Raw genomic sequence first — 19,410 nt, forward strand, 5'->3', positions numbered from 1 at the left:
CCTCGCCCTGCTCAGAGGATGCAGAGTTCTGTAAGCACCTCCTTTGTGAATCAAAGCCACCAAACACCCTGCTCCTTGCTGAGGTGGAGATAGGATAAGTGCTTGCAGAAGACCGTAGCTGGATAAGGTCTCTTGTTGAGAGCCTTTCTCCTCCTCCTCCCTCTGTGAGCAGCTTGCCCTCTTATTTTCTGTCTCTGCACCATCTCTTTCTCATGCTGCAGCCCAAGGAGGACTTCTACTCTAGCCCCCATTACTGAGAGCAACTGATGTGCTCAGAGCCCTTGTAGTGACAAGCAACGCCTTCCCTATGTGTAGCACACTCGCTGCACACTTTATCAACTGTTAGCAACTCCTCCAAGCACCCAGCACTTCCACAATATTCAGGCTTGGGCTGATAAGTGTCAAGTAACATTCACGCACAGAAGTGCAAGGCAATGATCATCTCAAACAAGAGAGAATCTAACCATCTCCCCATGATACTCAATGGCATTACCATCACTGAATCCCCCACTATCAACATCCTGGGAGTTACCATTGACCAGAAATTGAACTGGAGCAGCCACATAAGTACTGTGGCTACAAGAGCAGGTCAGATTCTGGGACTTCTGCGGTGAGTAACCCACCTCCTGAATCCCCAAAGCCTGTCACCATCTGCAAGGCACAAGTCAGGATTGGGCTGGAATACTCTCCATTTGCCTGGATGAGTGCAGCTCCAACAACACTCAGGAGGTATGCGCCATCCAGGACAAAGCAGCCCGCATGATCAGCACCTCATCCACCACCAATGCACAGTGGCAGCAGTGTGTACTATATACAAGATGCACTGCAGCAACTCACCATGTCTCCTTTGACAGCACCTTCCAAACCCGCAACCTCTTCCACTTAGAAGGACAAGGGCAACAAATAATGGCATAGCCAACGATGCGCACATCCTATGAAACGAGAAAAAAACCTCAAACACATCCAGTAGAAAGTAACCTGCAAGTTGTTGATAATCCCTTTAAATAGTGACAGTGGTGGAGTCCTTCCTGCTACGGAACGCATGTTTAAGAGAGGGCATTAACCAGAGCAGTGAGGCCCAAAATGGCAGGTCTGGCATCAAATCAACCTTGCATGATGAATGACATCAGGATCTGCCTACTCTGGACACTTCTGCAGCACGCACGTAAAGCCAGCACTAACACAGTCACCAAGATGATGTTTGGTGTGAATCATGCCTGAAGTGAGTGGAAGTGGCACTGATGCTGTTTTGGTACTGAATGAGCACCCATGCCACTGAAACTACTGGCAATACATAGAATCATCGAATGAAATCAGTTATGGAGCTGAATTTTGCGGCATAGATGTCTGGAGTACATTTTTATACATGCACTAAGTAAACGTGGCTGAAGGTAGTTTCTATTCCAATTTACACTTATGATAAAACATTAGGAAATCTGCTATGACTAAATTCCAATTAAGATCAATCTTATTTCTGATAAATATAAATTTTCCTTACACAAAAACAAGAAATGCTGGATTCACTCAGCAGGTCTGGCAGCATCTGTGGAAAGAGAAGCAGAGTTAACGTTTCGGGTCAGTGCCCCTTCTTCGGAACTGACAAATATTAGAAAAGTCACAGATTATAAACAAGTGAGGTGGGGGTTGGGCAAGAGATAACAAAGGAGAAGGTGCAGATTGGACCAGGCCACATAGCTGACCAAAAGGTCACGGAGCAAAGGCAAACAATATGTTAATGGTGTGTTGAAAGACAAAGCATTAGTACAGATTAGGTGTGAATATACTGAATATTGAACATCAGCAAGTGCAAACCTGAAGAAAAACAACCTGAAAAAAACAGTGGGTAAGCAAACTGAACAAACTAAGATGAAATGAAATAAATGCAAAAAAAGATTGTAAAAAATGTAAAAAGGAATGCAAAAAAAAAGGATGAAAAAATAACTAAAAATGACTAAAAATGAAAGTAAAGTGGGGGGCTGTCATGCTCTGAAATTATTGAACTCAATGTTCAGTCCGGCAGGCTGTAGTGTGCCTAATCGGTAGATGAGATGCTGTTCCTCGAGCTTGCGTTGATGTTCACTGGAACACTGCAGCAATCCCAGGACAGAGATGTGAGCATGAGAGCAGGGGGGAGTGTTGAAATGGCAAGCAACCGGAAGCTCAGGGTCCTGCTTGCGGACTGAGCGGAGATGTTCCGCAAAGCGGTCACCCAGTCTGCGCTTGGTCTCCCCAATGTAGAGGAGACCACACTGTGAGCAGCGAATACAGTATACTACATTGAAAGAAGTACAAGTAAATCGCTGCTTCACCTGAAAGGAGTGTTTGGGGCCTGGGATAGTGAGGAGAGAGGAGGTAAATGGGCAGGTATTACACCTCCTGCGATTGCAAGGGAAGGTGCCCTGGGACGGGGACAAGGTGGTGGGGGTAATGGAGGAGTGGACCAGGGTGTCGCGGAGGGAACGATCCCTTCGGAATACTGACAGGGGAAGGGAGGGGAAGATGCGACTGGTAGTGGCATCACGCTGGAGGTGGCGAAAATGGCGGAGGATGATCCTTTGGATATGGAGGCTGGTGGGATGAAAAGTGAGGACAAGGGGAACCCTGTCACGGTTCTGGGAGGGAGGGGAAGGGGTGAGGGTAGAGGTGCGGGGAATGGGTCGGACACGGTTGAGGGCCCTGTCAACCACAGTGGGGGGAAATCCTCGGTTGAGGAAAAAGGAGGTCATATCAGAAGCACCGTCATGGAAGGTAGCATCATCAGAGCAGATGCGTCGGAGACGGAGAAACTGGGAGAATGGAATGGAGTCCTTACAGGAGGTAGGGTGTGAAGAAGTGTAGTCGAGGTAGCTGTGGGAGTCAGTGGGCTTATAATGGATATTGGTAGACAACCTATCCCCAGAGATGGAGACAGAGAAGTCGAGGAAGGGAAGGGAAGTGTCAGAGATGGACCATGTAAAGGTGAGAGAAGGGTGGAAATTGGAAGCAAAGTTGATAAAGTTTTCTAGTTCGGGGCGGGAGCAGGAAACGGCACCGATACAGTCATCAATGTACCGGAAAAAGAGTTGGGGGAGGGGGCCTGAGTAGGACTGGAACAAAGAATGCTCGACATATCCCACAAAAAGACAGGCATAACTAGGACCCATGCGGGTACCCATAGCGACACCTTTTACTTGTTCCAGTCCTACTCAGGCCCCCTCCCCCAACTCTTTTTCCGGTACATTGATGACTGTATCGGTGCCGTTTCCTGCTCCCGCCCCGAACTAGAAAACTTTATCAACTTTGCTTCCAATTTCCACCCTTCTCTCACCTTTACATGGTCCATCTCTGACACTTCCCTTCCCTTCCTCGACTTCTCTGTCTCCATCTCTGGGGATAGGTTGTCTACCAATATCCATTATAAGCCCACTGACTCCCACAGCTACCTTGACTACACTTCTTCACACCCTACCTCCTGTAAGGACTCCATTCCATTCTCCCAGTTTCTCCGTCTCCGACGCATCTGCTATGATGCTACCTTCCATGACGGTGCTTCTGATATGACCTCCTTTTTCCTCAACCGAGGATTTCCCCCCACTGTGGTTGACAGGGCCCTCAACCGTGTCCGACCCATTCCCCGCACCTCTACCCTCACCCCTTCCCCTCCCTCCCAGAACCGTGACAGGGTTCCCCTTGTCCTCACTTTTCATCCCACCAGCCTCCATATCCAAAGGATCATCCTCCGCCATTTTCACCACCTCCAGCGTGATGCCACTACCAGTCGCATCTTCCCCTCCCTTCCCCTGTCAGCATTCCGAAGGGATCGTTCCCTCCGCGACACCCTGGTCCACTCCTCCATTACCCCCACCACCTCGTCCCCGTCCCAGGGCACCTTCCCTTGCAATCGCAGGAGGTGTAATACCTGCCCATTTACCTCCTCTCTCCTCACTATCCCAGGCCCCAAACACTCCTTTCAGGTGAAGCAGCGATTTACTTGTACTTCTTTCAATGTAGTATACTGTATTCGCTGCTCACAGTGTGGTCTCCTCTACATTGGGGAGACCAAGCGCAGACTGGGTGACCGCTTTGCGGAACATCTCCGCTCAGTCCGCAAGCAGGACCCTGAGCTTCCGGTTGCTTGCCATTTCAACACTCCCCCCTGCTCTCATGCTCACATCTCTGTCCTGGGATTGCTGCAGTGTTCCAGTGAACATCAACGCAAGCTCGAGGAACAGCATCTCATCTACCGATTAGGCACACTACAGCCTGCCAGACTGAACATTGAGTTCAATAATTTCAGAGCATGACAGCCCCCCACTTTACTTTCATTTTTAGTCATTTTTAGTTATTTTTTCTTCCTTTTTTTTTTTTGCATTCCTTTTTACATCTTTTACAATCTTTTTTTGCATTTATTTCATTTCATCTTAGTTTGTTCAGTTTGCTTACCCACTGTTTTTTTCAGGTTGTTTTTCTTCAGGTTTGCACTTGCTGATGTTCAATATTCAGTATATTCACACCTAATCTGTACTAATGCTTTGTCTTTCAACACACCATTAACATATTGTTTGCCTTTGCTCCGTGACCTTTTGGTCAGCTATGTGGCCTGGTCCAATCTGCACCTTCTCCTTTGTTATCTCTTGCCCAACCCCCACCTCACTTGTTTATAATCTGTGACCTTTCTAATATTTGTCAGTTCCGAAGAAGGGTCACTGACCCGAAACGTTAACTCTGCTTCTCTTTCCACAGATGCTGCCAGACCTGCTGAGTGAATCCAGCATTTCTTGTTTTTGTTTCAGATTTCCAGCATCCCCAGTATTTTGCTTTTATTATAAATTTTCCTTAAGTTGGTTTCGCTGCAATAATCTCTAAAATCCCACATGTCAATGCAGGGCAAAACTGAACTCCTGCTGTTTAGATTCATTATCAGCCTGTTTAGGCTAGTGGCAAGTAGAGAAGTATTTGAAATTGCCATGTTTACAACTTTTCACATATCACGGAACAAATTTCCTTAACAAAAAGGCAACTTTTTAAAATTTATTGTGATATATACATGACATATCTATGACATATTTCTTTAGAACAGCAAAGGATTTTAGACTTTTTTAGGCAGACTTTAGAATTTTTTCTAAAGCAGCGGCCTATTATTTTAATTGCTGAACATTAGTTGGCCCTGCACATTGTCACAATGAACTAGTTTTAATTTAAAAAACTCACTGCTTTCTTTACAGAAAAAATGAGTTGAAAATTCTTACCTTCTGGTACTTGACTTTCTTGGTTTTTCAACAGACAATGTGTGGGAGTTGCAATTTTTTCCAGTTGCTTGCTCATGATTTAAGAAGCCGGGGTGCTTTCCATTTGTAATTTTGGACACATTGGCATTATTGAGATTGGCATTGGTGGAATTTGGTGATACCTTTCCTGAAAAACTGTGGTTAAATTGGTTGTGGGATATAGAATTCTCAAAGTTGGAGGAAGAAGGGGATTTGTCAGAGTCAGCTATTGGTGGAGTTGACGGCCGTTTCAACTGCAGGGGCCGCTGTGTAGCATTTGTTTGGTGGATGAAATTCTGTTCTTCTCCAAACACATGGTTGACATGATTGCCAAAGAGGCCACCACTTCTCTGCGAAATATCAAAAGAAAAATAATTAAAATTGAGTCCAATTAAGAATTATTAAAATCTATCTTTAATCTGGAAACATGATGGAAGCTGGTTTTGCCTCAAGTTCTATTCAGATTATGCTACTCCTGCAGCCCCTCAGCCCCAGAAATTTAAGGTATGGCACCAAAATTGACAGCCTCATTATTAGCTGTAGGTCATTGAATAAAAGTTCTTATTGCAGTAATACAGATAAGTTTCCTCTTGGTCCTTGATGCTCTTCTTTGGCCTCCTTGTCTCGAGAGACAATGGGTAAATGCCTAGAGGTGGTCAGTGGTTTGTGAAGCAGCGCCTGGAGTGGCTATAAAGGCCAATTCTAGAGTGACAGACTCTTCCACAGATGCTGCAGATAAAATTGGTTGTCAGGGCTGTAACACTGTTGGCTCTCTCCTTGCGCTTCTGTCTTTTTTCCTGCCAACTGCTAAGTCTCTTCGACTCGCCACTCTTTAGCCCCGCCTTTATGGCTGTCCACCAGCTCTGACGATCACTGGCAACTGACTCCCACGACTTGTGGTCAATGTTACAGGATTTCATGTCGCGTTTGCAGACATCTTTAAAGCAGAGACACGGATGGCCGGTGGGTCTGATACCAGTGACAAGATCGCTGTACAATGCATCCTTGGGGATCCTGCCATCTTCCATGCGGCTCACATGGCCAAGCCATCTCAAGTGCCGCTGGCTCAGTAGGATGTATATGCTGGGGATGTTGGCCGCCTTGAGGATTTCTGCGTTGGAGATATGGTCCTGCCACCTGATGCCAAGGATTCTCCGGAGGCAGCGAAGATGGAATGAGTTGAGACGTCACTCTTGGCTGACATACGTTGTCCAGGCCTCGTTAATGAAAAGGAAATCAATGAGGTAAAAATAAAAATAACAGTAACAGACATGTACTGCTATGAGAGGGATGAATAACTCATAATTGGTGCAAGCATGAGTGAATTTGTGTGGATTCCTTTCACATGCAGAATGGTACTTACTCAATGGTATGGTATAAAATATATTTAATTAAATGCCACTTTGCTTTCTTATTTGTTGCAGACTTTTAATGTAAATAATTGTAAGTGCAACTCAAAACTTTTCATTATTTTATTTGATCTAACTTTATCCCACTATTAGGTGAGTATAAATAATGGCTTCATTGTGCATCATGATATTGTCATGTCATAACTTCATGGGTCCCAGTGGTACTGACACAGTCAAAGTCATATATTAGTAATTTGTTGCTATGCCAATTTACATTTTCATTCAATTATATTATCTCTGTCACCTCAGTCTGCCTGCATCAGTTCTTTCTTGTCTTTTAAATTAGGTTGCTGACTCTACAGCATTGAGTTTAGGCTATTCTCATTCTTTATCTTTAAACACATTTGAAGAACCCCTTCAGCATATATGACTTGTAATGTTTATTAAACCAAGTGGCCTGATAAATTGAGCAAAAGAGACAAAAAGGGTATTTTAAAATTTACCGTGACACTTAAAAAAAAGTCTTTGTAGCTTGGATGCCAGTTTGCATTACATCAGTGAACCTATTGGTAAGGGTTGATCATTTCTGTGCAAGTTATGTTGGAAGGCAGCACTGAGGTTGATCAAAAAAGTCAGATGGTTGAGCTAAATAGTCTCTGCGTTCCAAAAATTTCCTTTGTTAGAAATGACAGAAATATTAAAGCAGTTCCTGATTTAATATGACTGTTATTTATCACTATTACAGGGATGCCCACGGCAGTTGGATACTGAGCAATTAGTCATTTCAGCTTTCACTAATGTCCTTAACGAAGAAACCTTCCTACCTGAGTAAAGCATATCCGTAGAAATGGAAATTTCGTAGAAATTCTTCTTGGGTAGTATGGCAAAACTGGCAGTATCGCTCTGGCCGCTAGTTATGTGCCCCACCTGACATTCAGTACCATTGACTTCAATGACCTAGACACCAATGAAGAGGAATTTCTACCTCACTGAGTAATGTTGGCTGAGTTTTGTTAGCCAAGATATACTGGATGCAGTCTATCTGGAGCTCTGTTTTCCTCTGGTATTTAAAGTAGCATAGTGTTTTTTTTTAATTCATTCATGGGAAGTGGACGTCGCTGGCTAGGCCAGTGTTTGTTGTCCATCCCTAATTGCCCTTGAGAAGGTGGTGGTGAGCTGTCTTCTTGAACTGCTGCAGTCCTTGGGGTGTAGGTACACCAAAAGTGCTGTTAGGAAGGGAGTTCCAGGATATTGACCCAGTGACAGTGAAGGAATGGCGATATACTTCCAAGACAGGATCGTGTGTGGTTTGGAGGGGAACTTGCAGGTGGTGGTGTTCCCATGCTGCTGCCCTTGTTCTTCTAGGTGGTCAAGATCACAGGTTTGGAAGGTGCTGTTGAAGGAGACTTGGTGCGTTGCAGCAGTGCATCTTGTAGATGGTATACACTGCTGCCACTGTGTGTCGGTAGTAAAGGGAGTGAATGTTGAAGGTGATGGATGGGGTCCTAACCAAGTGAGCCACTTTATCCTGGATGGTGTCGAGCTTCGAGTGTTATTGAAGCTGCACCCATCCAGAGCATTGGAGAGTATTCCATCATGCTCCTGACTTGTGCCTTGTAGATGGTGGACAGGCATTGAGGTGTCACGAAGTGAGTTACTCGCTGCAGAATTCCCAGCTTCTGGCCTTCTCTTGTAGCCACAGTATTTATGTGGCTGGTCCAGTTCAGTTTCTGGTCAATGGTAACCCCCAGTATGTTGATAGTGGGGGATTCAATGATGGTAATGCCATTGAACATCAAACGGAGATGGTTAGATTCTCTCTTATTTGAGATGATCATTGCCTGGAACTTGTGTTGCGCAAATGTTACTTGCCAGTTATCAGCCCAAGCCTGGACGTTGTCCAGGTCTTGCTGCATGTGGACACGGGCTGCTTCAGTATCTGAGGAGTTGCAAATGGTAATGAACATTGTGCAATCATCAGCGAACATTTCCACTTCTAATGTTATGATGGAAGGAAGGTCATTGATGAAGCAGCTGAAGATGGTTGGACCTAGGACATTATCCTGACGAGCTCCTGCAGTGATGTCCTGGGACTGAAATGATTGATTTTCAATAGGCACAACCATCTTCCTTTGTGCTAGGTGTGACTCCAACCAGCGGAGAGTTTTCCCCAAATTCCCAATGACTCCAGTTTTGCGAGGGCTCCTTGATGCCATACTCGGTCAAATGCTGCCTTGATGTCAAGAGCAGTCACTCTCATCTCACCTCTGGAGTTCAGCTCTTTTGTCCATGTTTGGACAAAGGCTGTAATGAGATCAGAAGCTGAGTGGCCCTGGCGGAACCCAAACTGAGTGTCAGTGAACAGGTTATAGAACCATAGAACCACAGAAAGGTTATGACACAGAAAGAGGCCATTCAGCCCATCATGTCTGCACCGGCTGAAAAAACTAGCTGCCCAATCTAATCCCACCTTCCAGCACCTGGTCCATAGCCTTGCAGGTTACAGTGCTTCAGCTGCAGGTCCAGGTACCTTTTAAATGAGTTTAGGGTTTCTGCCTCCATCACCAATCCGGGCAGAGAATTCCAGACACCCACCACCCTCTGGGTGAAAAAGTTTTTCCTCATGTCCCCTCTAATCCTTCTACCAATCACCTTAAATCTGTGCCCCCTGGTAAGTGACATCTTTGCTAGGGGAAACAGGTTCTTCCTGTCTACTCTATCTAGGCCCCTCATAATTTTGTACACCTCAATTAAGCCACCCCTCAGCCTCCTCTGTTCTAAGGAAAACAACGCTAGCCTATACAATCTTTCCTCAAAGGTGCAATTTTCAAGCCCTGGCAACATTCTTGTGAATCTCCACTGTATTCTCTCCAGAGCACTTAGGTCCTACTGTAATGTGGTGACCGGAACTGTACGTAATACTCCAGCTGTGGCCTGATCAGTGTTTTATGCAGTTCCAGCATTACATCCCTGCTTTTGTATTCTGTACCTCGGACAATAAAGGAAAGCATTCCATATGCCACCTTCACCACTTTATCTACCTGTCCTGCCACCTTCAAGGACCTGTGGACATGCACTCCAAGGTCTCTCACTTTCTCTACCCCTCTTAATATCCTACCGTTTATTGTGTGTTCCCTTGTTTTGTTTGCCCTTCCCGAATGCAATACCTCACTTCTCCGGATTGAATTCCATTTGCCACTTTTCCACTCAATCAACCAAACCATTGATATTGGAGTCTACATCTATCCTCTTCACTATAAACTACACGGCCAATTTTTGTGTCATCTGCAAATTTCCCAATCAGGCCTCCCACATTTAAGTCCAAATCATTAATATATACCACAAACAGCAAGGGACCCAACACTGAGCCCTGTGGAATGCCACTGGAAATCACCTTCCATTTGCAAAAACATCCGTCGACCGTTACACTTTGTTTCCTGTCACTGAACCAATTTTGGATCCAACTCGCCACATTCTCCTGTATCCCATGGGCTTTTAGTTTTCTGATGAGTCTGCCATGTGGGACCTTGTCAAATGCCTTATTAAATCCATGTAGACAACATCCACTGCACTACCCCCATCAATCCTCCTTGTTATTTCCTCAAAAAATTCAATTAAGTTAGTAAGACATGACCTTCCCTTAGAAAATCCATGCTGACTATACCTGATTAATCCATGCCAAAGTGACAGTTTATCCTTGCTGAGCAAGTGCCACTTGATAGCACTGTGGATGACCCCTTCCATCATTTTCCTGATGAAGAGTAGACTGATAGGGCAGTAATTGGCTGGGTTGGTTTTGTCGTGTTTTTTGTGTACAGGACATAGTTGGACAATTTTCCACATTGCCGGGTAGATGCCAGTGTTGTAGCTGTACTGGAACAGCTTGGCTAGGGGCGCAGCAAATTCTGGAGCACAGGTCTTCAGTACTATTGCCGGAATGTTGTCAGGGCCATAGCCTTTGCAGTATCCAGTGCCTTCATTCGTTTCTTGATATCACATGAAATGAATTGGATTGGCTGAAAACTAACATCTGTGATGTTGGGGACCTCATGGATCACCCACTCAGCAAATCTGGCTGAAGACTGTTGCAAATGCTTCAGCCTTGCCTTTTGCACTGATGTGCTGGGCTCCCCCATCTTTAAGGATAGGGATACTTGTGGAGTCTCCTCCTCCTGTTAGTTGTTCAATTGTCCACCACGATTCATGACTGGATATCACAGGATTGCAGAGCTTAGATCTGATCCGTTGGTTTTGGGATCACTTAGCCTGGTCTAACGCATGCTGTTTCCGCTGTTGGGCATGGTAGTAGTCCTGTGGTGTAGCTTCACCAGGCTGACACCTCATTTTTAGGTGTGCCTGGTGCTGCTCCTGGCATGCCCTCCTGCACACTTCATTAAACAAGGGTTGGTCCCCGGCTTGAAGGTAATGGTAATCGTAGAGTGCGGGATATGCCGGGCCATGAGGTTACAGGTTGGGGTTGAGTACAATTGTGCTGCTGCTGATGGCCCACCGCGCCTCATGGATGCCCAATATTGAGTTGCTAGATCTGTTTGAAATCTATCCCATTTAGCATGGTGGTAGAGCCACACAACATGATGGTGGTATCCTCAATGTGAAGACGGGATTTAGTCTCCACAGGGACTGTGCGGTGGTCACTCCTACCAGTACTGCCATGGACAGATATATCTGCGACAGGTAGATTGCTGAGGATGAGGTCAAGTAGGTTTTCCCACTTGTTGGTTCCCTCACCACCTGCCGCAGACCCCAACTAGCAGCTATGTCCTTTAGGACTCGGCGAGCTCGGTCCGTAGTGGTGCTACCGACCCACTCTTGGCTATGGACATTGAAGTCCCCCACCCAGAGTACATTCTATGCCCTTGCTACCCTTAGTGTTTCTTCCAATTGGTGTTCGATATGGAGAAGGGCATTGATTCATCAGCCGAGGAGGGGTGGTAGGTGGTAATCAGCAGGAGGTTTTCTTGCCCATGTTTGACCTGATGCCATGAGACTTCATGGGATCCAGAGTCAATGTTGAGGGCTCCCAAGGCAACTCCCTCCCCACTGTATCACCACCTCTGGTGGGTCTGTCCTGCCGGTGGCATAGAACATACCCAGGGATGGTGGCGTCTGGAATATTGTGTGTAGGGTATGATTCTGTGAGTATGACTATGTCAGGCTGTTGCTTGACTAGTCTGTGGGACAGCTCTCCCAGTCTTGGCACAAGCCCCCAGGTGTTAGTAAGAAGGACTTTCCAGGGTCGACAGGGCTGGGTATGCCATTGTTGTTTCCAGTGTCTAGGTTGATGCTGGGTGGTCGGTCCGGTTTCATTCCTTTTCTTCGACTTTGTAGCAGTTTGATACAACTGAGCGGTTTGCTAGGCCATTTCAGAGGGCAGACATGTAATATTGTATATCATGCATTGTGTACATGCCAGTGCATACACACTGGTACGCTTGAGTTTCAATGGATGCAAGAACACCCACTATATGTAGCCAAAAGCATTATACCTACTTACCAGTACACCAAGAACCAACATGCAGTGTGAGACTTACACCAAGCACGTGATGCTAAATGCTGGATGCAATATGCACCATTATCTTGTTATGTCATTATATCATGTTGTACATTGGATTTAAGGGCATTACATCAGATCTCAGTGTTATTGGACTACACCACAGCTAGACTACCATGTAAAATGAGTTTCAGTTGTGTTAATCTGGTCAGAGCCACATGAGTGCAATACGAAAATCCTAAAATAAATGCATAAAAGGAGCTAGTTCCAAGCCAACTGATATTTTTGGTTCATGTATCTGTAAGTAAATTAAGATAAAATGTTTCCTTCGCAGAAAATTGTCTCAAGTATTCATTTAGATAAAACACTCTGGCCCATCTGAACAATCATGAAGTGATTTGTGTAACTGAATGTGACTTGAGGGAACAAAAAACAGGAGTGACTAAAGGGATGATAACTTACTCTGTATATATCCTCATCCTCTTCTTGAGTCCCCTCTATAATATCCTCTTCCTGTAGATCACATGAAATTGCTCTACGAATTTCTGGTCCAATGTCATGTAGAGTTCTAAGCCCAGCCTATAAAATAAAATACATTATCTAAAAATGTCACTTCATATTGATATCCAGATACTCTTCTGGTGACAAGTAGTATCTTTTCACTGAGCAGCGAGGCAAGTGGACGGCTTCTGGGCCCATGCTAATGTTATCTTTCAGCTAACCAGAGAAAGTAAATGAGAGTGGTAAGGGTTCAGTTCCCTCTCCATTCCCACAGGGAAACATCCAGTACCTCCTCTTGATGGCTTAGCCCATATGGGAAACTGTAGGATTGAACTGAGGTCCTTTCTCTTTGTGATACGACTTGCTGAAACACTGGGTTACTACATCAAGATTATCCAGTGTTTGGAGCTGAAGACTGATCCATGAGCCACAATCTGTGAATAGGCTGCATGTGATTACACATTCCATACAGAAGAAAGTCCAAGTCCTCCACACAAAAAGCCTAAAATCTCGCTCACAAAAATTGGCTATAGTTACTGGAAGAATTTACTGCTGCTGATTTATCCATGATGTTGCTTGTTTTCATACTGTGGACAAAACTGTGAATTCTCTACCAACATTGTGTCAGCCAGTGAGAAGGGAGCAGGGATATATCAGTTGTGAGCTGCAACTGGGAGCCAGGTAAGCAGTGAAATAGCACTGGAAAGGCAAAACTAGTGGATTGCTCACCAAATTGTTGTAGATTTGGGCATTACTGAATCATAAAGATCAGTTTGACAGGCCAAGAGCTGCAAGTCCTTCTAAATTAGAGAAGGCACATAATTCCCCATGCCACCCCAACCCTGCCGTCAGAAGGCCTTTATGCAGCAGACATGGGACAAGGCAGGTTAAAGCAGGAAAACCAGTTAGTCTCTACAATCTCTGAAGTGGCTGACATACAAAGCAAGGAAGGTCTGTGGTCAGCAAAATGGCAGCGAACTATCAGTGAAAGCCTGGACTCCATCTGCAAAGGAATCAATTGGAAGAAGTGGTAGGTGTCATACACCTGAAACGTAGTACATAAACTAAAAGGGAGACTGGCAAAATATATTGACATTACTCAATAAATTTTATGCATCTGATTTATAAATTCTGTTGAAAATGTCATTATGCTGAGGACACCGAGCTTTACCTCACCACCATCGCTTCTGTGTTGCCAGACTGCACTCAGTCCTAGATGAGCTGAAATTTCCTCTAAACACTGGGGAGACTGAAGCCATGTTTTCTATGCCTACCACAAACTCTGTTCCCTTGCCACTGATTCCATCCTATTAACTGGCCACTATCTACAGCTGAGCTTACATTGGACCTTGGGCCTCATTAATATTATTTGAGTGAGTTGTTACCTCCACAGGCAGCTTGCCCATTTTAGGATTTTAGGCCACTTGCCTCACCAAGATGAGCCGTGGGAAAGGGGTGAGGAGTCAGGAAATCGATCTGGAGGGACGTAGTCGGGGAAGCACTCCTGCTCCTCAGGAACAAATTTTCAATTTATTTTTAAAATATTTAACAGCCACTGAAGAATCCTGAAGACTCAGTTCCTGCTTCACTCATAATGCAATTTCCCAGAAGGAATGTAAAACAGGCATTCGCCCCTTATTTAAATGTGTAAGTCGCCTAACATCTGTTTTAGGTGGCTGCCATGGACACCTGAAAAATGTTGGTTCAGACATCTTTCAGACACACTTTGGGCACGAGACATTAGTTCAGAAATTGGCCCTTGATACACCCATTGTGTAAAGCAGACACAATGATGTCCAATTTCTGCCTCAAAGAGTGAGAAACACTTAATTATGGTTGAAGGTGATAAAGAGTGTAGAAAATAAATTTTCTGCATTCCTTTCATTTCTCTAGGTGCTTGTTATTTTTATTGCCTGATTAAAAAATTTCAGCACAGTGAGACTATTCAGCTCATTGTGACTGTCCTGGCACTACTTCCACATCAGAGATACCTTCTTCAGTTTCATTTCCATGTTCTTTCCCTGTAGTCTAATATTCTTCTTTACCTGTTTTCCTAATTCCCGCTTAAACATTGTGATTGAATCAACTTTAGTACTCATTTGCTGCAAATATTCCAGATTCTAATAAAATGGTGGTGGGGGGGTGGGTGGAGATGGTAAATTGGACCCACTGTGTCCATTTTGCAGGCGCAGGTCAGAGGGAGAAGCACCAATTTCCTGGTGTTTTCTCCTGTGTCTGAAATACATCCGAAACCAAATTAAATAAGGTAATATTCAGGCATCCCTGGAGGCCATTTTAAACAGGCATCACGCTCCTTCCTCTCCCAGAAATTCGTTAGCAAGTGCTGAGTATACAAGTGTTGAGTATGCTTCACTCATGGTTTTAGTTTCTTCAGTCGCTTAACCAGAAGTCATTAAAGCAACTGCTGGAGGCTGCCACCTAAAATATAAGTTCTTTCTTTTAAACTTACCTTCATGTGAAACTGGGGATGAACAGACATACTCCAGCTGGCTTTATTGTACCATCATGGGCTGCTGCTCTCCCATGCTATCCCCCTCAGCACTTAGCTGAGGGCTCTGACTGGTGAGACAGATGGCCCAAATTGGTCCTCTTTAAACCAGCTAGCAGCCTCTAGACCCTGATTGGTGTCTGCAGCTTGCTAGCAAAATGCTGATGAGGCTGAGTCTTGGGCCTGCAGTTTATGGTATGTGCTTCCAGCATGCCGAGCATTCTGCACCTACAAATGGGCCATGGGCGTGTGGGGTGGGGTGGAAACAGGAAATTACATGAGCATGTGACCATTTTTCAAGTGAAGAATGGGGACAGAAAGCACCAAGTTCATCGTGCATTTGATGGGTGCACTCCCATCTCGATTTGTATCTTGTGCTGGAACTCAAAGTTTGGGGAGGGGCAGGATTTCTTGGTCAGTGCTCGAAAAGTGCAGATTCAGCACCTTAAAGCTGTACCTGCACTTCCTTGTCTGAGGGAAGTGCTTCTCTTGTTTATATATTTCTGGAAATGAGACAAAAGTCTAACAATGACCAGGTGGAAGGGAGGACAGCTTCCTTTAGCGCAACAGCCCTGAAAATGATGTAAGGGAGATCCTAGAAAGGATATGTTTCATTTTCAATAAGATGGGCATCCTATTTAGCAAGCTGATATGAAGGCAGTCTCTAGAGAGGTAACTGAGCAGGTTAATATAGTTTATCAATTAACAGGTCATCCTCCTAAATTCAACACCATCAAGAAGCTTGTCAAGGAGTCTGTACTAATTTCTTTGCAGTAGTGTGCAATTACACACTTGTAATATACCAACAACCCTTCAAACAGCTGCATTCTTATCTTTATACACATCATTTGCTCCCTTTACTCAAAGTGCAAGATAACTCATATTCATGCTTATTTCATCTTCCCAGGAAGCCTTTCACTGATGGTGAGTAAAGAATCCCCATACTCATTGCACTCTGTCTATTCTTGTCCTCTTGTTTAGAAAGGCACAGTGGCCAATTGGGTAACCATGGCAAACCTCAAGAAACAGCCAGCATTTCATTCATATTTTAGAATTGCAAGTCGAGGAATTGACGAAGAGAGAGAGGTTGAAAACTGGAGGGGTCTTCCCAAAATTCCAGATGTTGATGCACTTCAAAGAACTCAATGGATGTATAGGGCCACTGTTCTGTGGTCTTTATTGGAGATTCCTGGGTAGATGATGAATCTGCAACTGCAGGCGAGTACTTATTCTGCTTATTTTCTATATAGTTTGCCAATAGGGAAATAGTCATATTAGGCACTGCTGAAAATGTGATTCAAGAAGTGACTTGCAGATCCCAATTGATGTTTTATCTTTGTTCTGCCATAGAGTTGTCTGAAAAGCAGCAGCTCGGAAGCCCAGAGACAGACAGCCAACAGAGAGTCCACTTCCCGCTACACTGTGGGCTGAATTTTATGAGGCTTCTGGCATCAAGGGTCGTGGCGGAGGGGCCAGGAAAATTCTTCCGGGAGAGGCCCGCCAAGACACCCGATGCTGAGAAGGCCCCGCCGCATTTTACCGGCAGTGGTAAGGCCTCAGTGTGGCCCCCTTGCTGCCAAGTGGTGGGGCCTTCTTTTGCATACTCAAACTTGTGCAAATAAATGTTAATTAATTTACCTGGTCGTCCCACGCCAATATTGCGGTCGGTTGGCGGAAGTCCTGTGCCTTCCGAACCCCGTTTGGGGATTCAAGGCGAGACACTGGTGGGGAGGGGGAGGAGTGAAATTATCAGTATTGAGGGGTGGGGGGAGAGCAGGAAAAATACCTTTTATTGGCTGTGGGGAGGGTGGGAAGGGTTGAAGGGCAAATGTGACAAGGTTGGGGGGAAAGTTCGGGTTGGGAAGAAAATAAATTTTTGAGATATGGGCCAATAGAAAATACTTTGTGGGGGGGGGGGGGGGTGAGGTGCGAAAGGGCCTCCAGATTTTAATTACCTTTTTAAAGATGATGCACAGAAATGTACCTTTAAAAATTCAACTTGTTCCTAAGGGCTTGAAGCCCTTTAAAAATGGCGCTGGCACCTGTGCTGTGGCGCTTGAGGCCACTGCTGCAGACAGAGCAGCCGCCCCCTCTATGTCATCGGGGACAGCCATTCTGCCCCCTCCATTTAAATGAGCCGAAATATCACAGGGCTCAGCGACGGCGCATCCGAGCCTGAAGGCTGCCGACTTCAAAGCGTACTGCTGCGATTTACGGTGCGCTAATAAAATTCTGCCCTTTATCTCTTATTCCATCTGCCACCCCAGAAGTATAAAAACAGAATAATGATGGAGAAGTGTAAATAAAAGAGGGTGAATTTAATGTCAAATCAGGTACAGAAAGAGAAATAGAGAGGGTAAGAAATATTGGATTAAGAAAGAGCAAAAAAGGGATAAAGGAAAAGTAAAAGATGTTAAATGACATTTTAAAAATCTTCAATAACAATTAATTCCTGAAGGAATGCAATTTCATACTTGTCAATTTTAAGTGCCAGAGAGGTTGATTGGTCATAATTAACATTTATCACATCGATAAAAGGATCTTTATGCTTGTAGTGACAGGACTTAACTTTCTGTAGTGAGTTTAGTTTGTATCTACCACGCAATACAACAACTTCATGACATTTAATGTATTTAATGTAAGGCAGACAGCAAGATGTCATTTTTGCAAAGCTAATGGCAGAGTGGGGCTACTCAAGACAGCAATGTTTGGATATTGCCATTTAACCAGGCATTTATTTTCAAGATTCCTGGGGGAATTCTTGGTTCAAGCTACATTTTTGATACAGTCTTGAGCTAAAATGTGGCATGTAATAACCGCACCACGCAAGTGCCAGGTAATGACCTCCTCCAACAAGAAAAGGTCTAACCACCTCGCCTCAACATTCAATGCAATACCATTGCCGAATCCGCCACCATCAACATCCTTGGGGTTGCCATTGACCAGAAACTGCCACATAAATGTCGTGGCTATTAGAGCAGATCAGAGGTTAGGTATTCTATAGCGAGTAGCTCACCTCCTGACTCACCAAAAGCCTCTCCACCACTGACAAGGCACAAGTCAGAATGGAATACTCTCCACTTGCCTGGATAGGTGCAGCTACAAATGCACTCAAAAAGCTTGACACCATCCATGACAAAGATTTAATCAAAAGCCCATCAATCACTTGAAACACTCACTCCCTCAAACACTAGCGTATCGTTGCCGCAGTATGTACTATCTACAGGAGGCATTACAGCAACTTCTTCTTCTTCTTTGGCCTCCTTGTCTCGAGAGACAATGGGTAAGCACCTGGAGGTGGTCAGTGGTGTCAGTCGCTGCGAGGCAACTATGAAGTGACCTCTCCATGGCGCATGCCTGGGCGAATGTATGGAGGTTGAGAGTTGCCCAAGCGTCAAAACCCCCCTCTTGGCCTTTCTGGTGGGGTCCAAAGGAGTGCAGAGCACGACGTTTGGCACCAGTATGGCTGCAGGAACTGCCGGAAACATGCCAAAGGTGACACATGACCGCCTACGGGGTTCCGCTCCGGATTTTCTGTTAAAATGTAGTTAGGTATTAACTGGATGGAGGAATTCAAATTGAATACAGTGGATATTAACTGTGGCTGTTTGAGGTTGGTATTATGACATTTGAGTCAGTTGTTTTGTGACTCTGGGCTTCCATGCGGAAAAGTGTAAGGAATGTGGATAGAGGAGAAACTCAAAATCCACAGCAACTTACCAAAGCTTCTTTCTGCGATGTGCACCACTTAGAAACACAAGGGCAGCAGGCACACGGCAACACAATTGTTGCACTGTTGGAGGTGCCATCATTCGGATGAGACATTGAACTGAGGCCCTGCCTGCCCGTTCAGATGGACATAAAAGATCCCATGGCAATATAATGAGGAAGAGCTGGGGAATCCTCCCCATTCTGCTGGCCAATATTAATTGCTGAACAAATATAAATAAAAGTACAGATTATCTGGTCATTATCAGATCGATGATGGTAGGACCTAGCTGTGTGTCAATTGGCTGCCTCGATTCCCACATTATAATAGTGACTACATTTCAAAAAGTACTAATTGGCTGTAACACGCTTTAGGATGCCCTAAGGTCATGAAAGGTGTTATATAAATCTTTTTTCTATGACCTCCAAGTCACACACAATTCTGACTTAGACAAATATCACTGCTCCTTCATTGTTGCTGGTCAAAATCCTGGAACTCCCTACCTAACAGCACTGTGGGTGTACCTTTACCTCATGGACTGCAATGGTTCAAGAAGAAGATTCACACTACCTTCTTAAGGGTAT

General features: G+C 44.8%; 1 protein-coding gene across 1 annotated transcript in view; it reads right to left on the reverse strand.

Annotated features, from left to right (window-relative positions):
• LOC137380344 (voltage-dependent L-type calcium channel subunit alpha-1D-like) overlaps nucleotides 1-19,410 on the reverse strand; it is a 487,921-nt gene that overhangs the window by 47,757 nt on the left and 420,754 nt on the right. Inside the window, exons 40-41 of the mRNA XM_068052272.1 lie at nucleotides 12,570-12,686; nucleotides 5,229-5,596 (exon numbers count right to left, since the gene is read on the reverse strand). Coding sequence (XP_067908373.1) covers nucleotides 5,229-5,596; nucleotides 12,570-12,686 — 485 coding nt within the window. The remainder of the gene's footprint in view (nucleotides 1-5,228; nucleotides 5,597-12,569; nucleotides 12,687-19,410) is intronic.

Source organism: Heterodontus francisci, chromosome 19, assembly GCF_036365525.1.
Source record: "Heterodontus francisci isolate sHetFra1 chromosome 19, sHetFra1.hap1, whole genome shotgun sequence".
In the NCBI taxonomy this organism is placed as follows: domain Eukaryota; kingdom Metazoa; phylum Chordata; class Chondrichthyes; order Heterodontiformes; family Heterodontidae; genus Heterodontus; species Heterodontus francisci.